The sequence below is a fragment of the Agrilus planipennis genome, unplaced genomic scaffold (assembly GCF_000699045.2).
Source record: "Agrilus planipennis isolate EAB-ADULT unplaced genomic scaffold, Apla_2.0 scaffold134, whole genome shotgun sequence".
Lineage (NCBI taxonomy): Eukaryota > Metazoa > Arthropoda > Insecta > Coleoptera > Buprestidae > Agrilus > Agrilus planipennis.
Window position 1 is genome coordinate 572,373 of NW_020438860.1, and position 7,598 is coordinate 579,970.

At 42.2% G+C, this 7,598-nt stretch overlaps 1 protein-coding gene across 1 annotated transcript in view; it reads left to right on the plus strand.

The window, feature by feature from the left end:
* The window catches only part of LOC108738969 (syntaxin-binding protein 5), a 41,674-nt gene that overhangs the window by 21,861 nt on the left and 12,215 nt on the right, over window positions 1-7,598 (plus strand). Inside the window, exons 6-16 of the mRNA XM_025973264.1 lie at window positions 1,495-1,702; window positions 1,810-1,885; window positions 1,955-2,109; window positions 2,188-2,485; window positions 2,553-2,796; window positions 2,857-2,985; window positions 3,249-3,388; window positions 3,451-3,667; window positions 4,154-4,865; window positions 6,426-6,753; window positions 7,130-7,194. Of these exons, the coding sequence (XP_025829049.1) occupies window positions 1,495-1,702; window positions 1,810-1,885; window positions 1,955-2,109; window positions 2,188-2,485; window positions 2,553-2,796; window positions 2,857-2,985; window positions 3,249-3,388; window positions 3,451-3,667; window positions 4,154-4,865; window positions 6,426-6,753; window positions 7,130-7,194 (2,572 nt within the window). The remainder of the gene's footprint in view (window positions 1-1,494; window positions 1,703-1,809; window positions 1,886-1,954; window positions 2,110-2,187; window positions 2,486-2,552; window positions 2,797-2,856; window positions 2,986-3,248; window positions 3,389-3,450; window positions 3,668-4,153; window positions 4,866-6,425; window positions 6,754-7,129; window positions 7,195-7,598) is intronic.

Below are 7,598 nucleotides of genomic sequence, written 5' to 3' on the forward strand. Positions count from 1 at the left end.
CGACGAGTTTGTCAACCAACGCAAAACATTATTACAAATAATACACGTGCTAAATAGTATTCTTCTTCGTATCCCCTTATTAGTAAAATAATAAATTGATAAATTTTAAAAACATCTGACCCCTGCCAATCCTTTTTAACCTGAGGGTCGTTGTGGCTCGATATAAAACAGTGCTGATAGAAAAAGGGAACAAGCAAGATTAACATGAAAAGGGATGATTTACGTTCATTTCGGGAGAATAGATGTAAAGCTTTCTATATGTAAATTTCAACTTTAATAAACGGTGAGCTACAATAAGTACAAGTTTTGGAGATGATTCTGGAGCACAAGATTTCGTAACAGAACGGATGTATCATCTTTCCGGACCGTAAGCTTTCGAAATGACCTTACAGACGAAACTTTGTTCAGGGCGTAACTCTCTAAAGATATTACGATGCCTAAAGGACACGCCGACGACTTAACTCGGAATTTGCTGTATTAGCGTTTGGGTACATTTCTAGCTAACTCTGACCTTTTCTACGTACCCAAGTAGATCCGATTATACAGGCGAAATTTTCTTCCTTCGTAATCGTATTATTATATATATAATATTAAGTATAATAAAGCGGAAATACTTATTTAGCATCGTTCGTTCTTTTGTGTCGCAATTTTCCTCTCTAAGAAATTTCCTTAACGAAACGTGGTTAGTTTGGGTCAGCCTGGTGTCGATGTGCACGTTAGGCACGACATGGACGGTCCTCCGAGTGCATCGGCGGTAATTCATCTACAGTTCCTTATTAACGAGGGTGCTATGGTGTCCGTTACGGCGGACGACTCCTTGCACTTGTGGAACTTTCGACAGAAAGTGCCCCAGATCGTGCAGAGTCTCAAATTCCAACGGGAAAGGTAATCGTACGAAATGTTTGCCGTTTCTGTTTCTCGTGATGCTATTTGTGAGTTTTTTTTTTATGCAGAATAACCACTATACATCTACCTCTCCAATCGAAATGGCTGTACGTCGGCACGGAAAAGGGTAATGTACATGTCGTTCAAATAGAAAACTTCGTTCTGTCAGGGTACATAATCAACTGGAACAAAGCCATAGAGATGTAAGTTAGACGGGGAATAAAATAGTCATCTTTCTTCATAAGGAATTAGTACATATTCTACGTTGATTCATTCACCTCCATCATCACCATTAGTGCATAGTATATTCCATTATCTCATCTATTATTTATCTGTCATAGATTTACAATATGATCATCATAAAACAAAGTAAATATTTCGATTTGAGTTAGTTTTAGACCATGGAAATTATGGTCGAGTGTCCGTTTGTTTCGTTTATTACTTGTTTTCCACTAGGTCTCGGAAAACGCACCCCGGCCCCGTTGTCCATTTAAGCGACAACCCTCTCGACGCAAACCGGGTAAGTTCTATCACAATAGAGTACACTGAGGACGATCGGTCCAAGTTACTTTTTCTTTTCTTCTTCCTCTTACCCCCCACCCACAATAGCTGCTAATAGGATTTGAAACGGGACAAATTGTTCTTTGGGACCTGAAGAACAAGTCGGCCGAAATGCGGTGGCAAAGCCAGGAACCGTTGCGTTCCATCGCCTGGCATCACGAAGGAAAACAGTTCATGTGTTCCCACAGTGACGGATCTTTGACCACATGGAACATAAAACAGTTTGGAAAACCGGTGCACACCTCTCAACCCCACGGTAAACTCATTTGACTATTTTGCGTTGATTCCACCCTCACTGTTGCCCTCCCTTTGTGTCGCTCTTTAATTTTCCCGGCTGGCTCTTTAGAATTTTGACGTTTACAGCAAAGGTATCGAAGGATGGTAAAATGGAGCAGTGCAAGCCGATCAATAAGGTGGAGTGGAAATTGTCCCGAGCGGGGTAAGTGTGTGTTAGGGTTAATTGAAGTTCGATAGGTTGTCCCTTTGTAAACACTTGGCGGTCTTTTAGAGAAGCGTATGTGATATTTTCGGGCGGCATGCCCTACGACCAATGCGGCAGAACGCCAAGCATCACCGTTGTACATAGCAAAACCACGACGGTGCTCGAAATGGAGCATAACGTCGTCGACTTTATAACTTTGTGCGAATCGCCGTACGTTAGCGGTAAGTTGACCACTCCGGTTGACATTCCTTCGCTCTCTAATAAATAATCTATTAATGAATATCAAAAAAAAAAAATAGAGATGCAAGAACCGTACGGGATCATTGTTTTGTTACAAAACGACCTGGTGGTGATGGATTTGCAGACGTCGGGTTTCCCGTGCATAGAAAACCCTTATCCCATGGACATCCACGAGTCCCCGGTCACCTGTTGCAACTACATGGCCGATTGTCCCGCCGATCTCGTGCCGGCTCTGTACTCGGTCGGGAGGGCTGGCGGTTCTGCCAAAAGGACGGGGTTTTCCGAAAAGGAATGGCCCGTCAATGGGGGCAACTGGTCCGTGCAGTCTTGCAGTTACAGCGAAATAATCGTGACAGGGTAGGTTGTACACTCAATTAGAATAGCTAATATCGAATCTAATAACACGATGGGATGCCGAACGTAGTCATGCAGATGGGAGCGTGAAATTTTGGGATGCGAGCGCCGGCACGTTACAGGTGTTGTACAAATTGAAAACGGCCAAACTGTTCGAACGGCCCAAGGCCAAGTCGCAGGACAGCGAGGACGATCCTTTCGCGATCCAAATCATCTCGCTGTGTCCCGAATCGAGGAAGCTGTGCGTCGCTGGCGCGTCCAGTCACGTCATCCTTTTCAAATACAAGAAAAGCGAAAGTAACGACGAAGTAACGGTAAATCGATAAATAAGTATGGTGTCGCTCATTGTTTCGTACGTGCGTTGTTATTGTTAGGTTCTGGAAATACCCATTGTTTACGAGATCGCCGACGACGGCGATTATTCTCCCGATTGCGAGTTTCCGGGACCAGGAAGCGCCGGTTCCGCCAATAAAATGGACGTGTTAGATTTTGACAATAAAAAGGTATAATCTACGTTAGCTTGTGACGGGTTTTGATAAGTATTAATGAATGTGGCACCGTGGCACTCATCCTTATCATTTCAAAAGTCTAAATTGATGTCGACAGACAAACCAAATTTTTAACTCACCCTTATCGTTTCAAAGGTCTAAATTGATGTCGACAAGGAGTTGTACCTTGAACGATTTCAAAACCAAATTTTTATTGATACTTATCAATACTTGCTAGTGAGAGGAACGGCATTGTTACTGTGATTATTGAAATACAGGAATCGTCGTTAAAAGTGAGACAGGGTGTCCAAAAAAAGGCGCCCGGTTTCCAAGCTCAATTGGTGTGTCTTGCCCCGTGGAACAACGGGGAACCACCGAGTCGAATAACAGCGTTAACGATAAACAGCTCGTACGGTTTGTAAGTATCTGCGATAAAAATTTGTTTGGTTATTGGTTGTCCTATTACACGGGCAATTCCAGAATGGTTTATGGCAACGAGGCTGGTATTGTGATCGTGGATATCGAACAGAAAATATGTCTGCTCAACATAGGCAGTCCGGATCTGTACGGTGCCCAAGATCCCTACTCGCGAGTCCCTCGTAGTCCGAAAAAAGGACAACTGGACACTTTACTGACAACCGCCGCCACGAATTCAGACCGAGAGGATAAACAACCACGGAGTCCAAGCGTTGACCAGGTAAATTGTTACAGTTCGCGATTATCGATGACGTGACGTTTACGTATCTAAAGATGATTGCCCCTGCCACACCCCTATCAAACACTACCACCACCAAAACTATTTCGACCGTATATTTTCGCGATTAACGACCCATACCACTCTTCCCACGGCCAGACCGTATACGAAACAAACCAAAACCGCTCGTATATTAACATCATCGCCATTATCATGTACATCTAGTTGGTAAAACATGTTGAGCCAGTATTTTTTCTATCACCTACTTATTTTAAGTGTGTACCTTTAACATCCGGAAGCAATTGGACCTTTGGCATGGTTTGTTTTTAGCTCCTGCACCGACTTTTATACATATTAGATAAGATAAGTAATCTTGCACTTATTCGGCAGTATTCTATTTTTCCTTTGTTGCTGGTTACTATGAGTTGCCAAATAAGAAAGAATCCGGTCACGACCCCGTCATGCATGCTTTATATATGTACTTGATAGATGGGAAAGACCCCATCGGAATCGCCTTGTCTAACTCCCGTCGATCCGGCATACGAAGCCACCGAGGACTTCCAGACCGTCACCCCGATCCCGGACAATAATAACCGTCGAAAATCGTCCACTTGGAAGGGTCTCAAACGGCGCTTGTCCAGGGTGGATCTCAAAGTGAAAAATACCATTCTCGGGGCCGCAGCGACAGACAAATCGAACGCGTCCTTTTACTGTGACGAGTATGACGATCTAAACGACGAAACTAGCGGAAGTGGTAGTAAGACGTCGCCCGAATCGGAAGAGAATACGATCATAGAGAACAGGAGATGTCCGACTCCGACGTCGCCAAAAAGTATCAAAAACTTCGACCTGATCGCCGGTCGCAGTCCTGACGACAGCGATTTCACTCCGAAAGCGGAGGAGGGTGTTTTCTCGGCAGACGATTCGGACAACTCCCCCCCGTACGGAAGTCCCAAAACGAGGCCTGGCAATCTGGAACTTGTTGACGAACACGGCCTTCCGATACGGCCCAGTAGGGGGAAGTACAAGAAAAAACAGAACAACAATAACAGGGACCAAAGGCTACTGTCGATACCGAATTTGAAACCGTACAAGCCGGACGTGCAACAGCTGAAAGACTTACGCGGCAAAGAGGAGGCGAACTACCATCATCCCGTTGGATCTCACCCGACTTTCGCCGGCAATTTAATGAGACGCTTCAGTAAGTTTTATAAAACAAACAAAAAAATAACAATAAATAAAACGTTGAGCTGTGTTTGAGCACCGTTTTTACCGCAGTCCTGTGACGGTTTTCTGCTTGCTCTTTATCATTTTCGTTTTTTCGATTAATATTTGTTCATTTATTTTTTGTATTTTGTGTAGTTGGTTACGTAATAATTATTTTAATTGAATTGGTACGTAAATAGGTAAGGGGATCTTGTCCTGATAGAATAGAGTGCAAGTCTCGGCTTTGTTTCTTCAGTAAAAGATCATCTTTTGTCATTTATGGAATCATTTAATTTTACAATAATACAAGACAGATCTTTTACTGGATAATGGGGCGGCATACATACATAAGCTTTTTCAACATCATGGACCATCTGTATAAATACATACCTTACAAAAATACACCCCAGTATACGTGTTCTTTTCTGACATAACTTCCTATTCGGTTTTTCGTCACAGCTTCTTGGCTAATTTTGCTTTTATATGAAATGTTTTGTGTTCAATTTTTCTTTATTGTTCGTCATTTGTTTAACATTATCAGTACCTACCACGTGTTTATTGTATTCGTTTTCAGCGTGGGGTGTTGGGTTTCTGACTTTGTTGTTCACGTTGGCTTTGGTATAAGTTGAAGATTGTGAAGAGGGCCTGTCTCAGAACACTACTGTTGGCCAAGTTAATCGGTAGGGGTGCTAACTAACAAAAAAAAAAAAATGAGTAGATCTCACGAACTCACCGATCCCATCACAAAATCCCACCTCCCCTCATTAAAATTTTATATGTATATATTTATATATTATACATACTACTTATATTAATTTAGAGGGCTTATTTAGCTGTCGCACCAATCGTAGATCGAACCAAAAAAATAGCATTTATTAACTACATCTACTTATATACAAAGCGATTAAAATAAATTAAACTTCATTGCTCGCTCCCCTATCGCATTTTTGAAACACTTTAATTAAACATAAAACAGTAGACACCCAATCGATAATTATAGGGATGAATAATGAGAAGGGGGGTGTGTCGGAAAAAAGCAACGATTTTTTATTTATTATAACTCGATAAAACTTTTATGAGCCTTCAGTTCGAAGGTTAATACGAATCTTGGGACCAGGACCGACGCAACCCCTACTGTGCATTCGGTGCCTATACGCACTGGTTATCACTGTCAAATAGTTAAAATTAATAATTATTCAAGTTGCAATTGAAAAAGCAATTAAAAAAACTTGTTGACGCTAAATTTATAGGCGCGTTTCGTCGCTGTTGTTGCTGTCACCTCTCGTAGCTTAGTGATCAGAGCGTTGGCGCGTAAAGCAAAAGGTCCTGGGTTCGATTCCCAGCGAGGACGTGACAGCAACAACGATTTTTCCTCGTTAATGTGAGGTAGTCTACAGAGGGTAGAATATGAATTCACATTGTTAATGTATACTTAAATCTACTACCTGTTGTAGATGCAATAATAACAATAATGACACGTAATACATTAGTACATATGTTGGCATTATTAGTGTTGGATAGTTGTAAGAGTGTGGTGGTGTTGGTTGTTACGTAGATAAACGGAGTGTGTATCAGCCCCATGCAATCGGCCTCCGGTGGTGGACCAGTAGCGGGCGTCGTCGCGGCGTCGGGCTCGTCGACGTCGTCGTCGTCGTGTCCCGTTGGTTCTGGCCAGTCCCAGTCGGGGAGCCGCCGCTGTGCCGAGCCGCCCCGCCGTTCCAGATCGCAAGGTACTCGCAAACTGCACAAGTGCCTTTCAACCGCCAGTTATTCGGAGGAGAGCGGCTGCAACGCGTTTTCTACCACCGTGCAGCAACAGCAACAACAACAGCCACGACAGCAGCAACTGCTGGCCGCCAGTCGACAATATTGCAGTTTTGGTAGTACAGTCACCGGAAATAATGATAATGATTATGATAAATCTCACTATAGCTAGACTTGCGTATCTACATACGTCTTCGCAGGATGTGGCATCCAAGTCATGTGCCAACTCCACACTTTTACCCCTAAAAAATCCGTCTCCTAACTTAACGGAGTCAGAAGATGAAGATAAAATGTCCCTTGTTCCGGTCTTGTCTCTCAGCAGTTGCTTTAGCATTTCATGGACATATAAAGATTGGACGGACGCGAACCACAAGTGCCTTTACTATCTATTACGAGTTAGAACGTGCTTGCGGCCAATCTCTGTATGTAAAAAGTACAGTACCTAACGTAAAATGTTCAGGTCCGTATTAGGCAGGTTTTTCTCCATTTTTTCAGCTACTTTAGATGTCACATCCTGCGTACACAGTTACGTATGTACGATATGTACGTCTATGCTATACGTACGTACAAACTATCTTTCACTTTCTTTGCTACTATAATAATTATCATTCTCTCTCTCTTTCTCTCTCACTCTCTCTCTCTGGACGACGCTAAACACAATTAGAAATCTATATAAGTAAACTCTGTCGAAACGTTTGAAAATAATAATTAATTGATGTTTGGACAGAGTTGTTGCACTTCTTCACTTGATCACTTCATCTTCCCTTTTTACACACTGGTCTTTCTGGGAGTTTCTGTGGTATTTATGTCTTACAGTATACTTATATCTTTCCTTCAGAATAACTAAATTCCTGTTTTAAAATAATAATAATTATTATTATATATATGTACTATTTGCATTCACTTTTCCTTTTCTAATCAGTAATCACCTTCGAATTTTCGATGTTTTCTATATATTGTAATA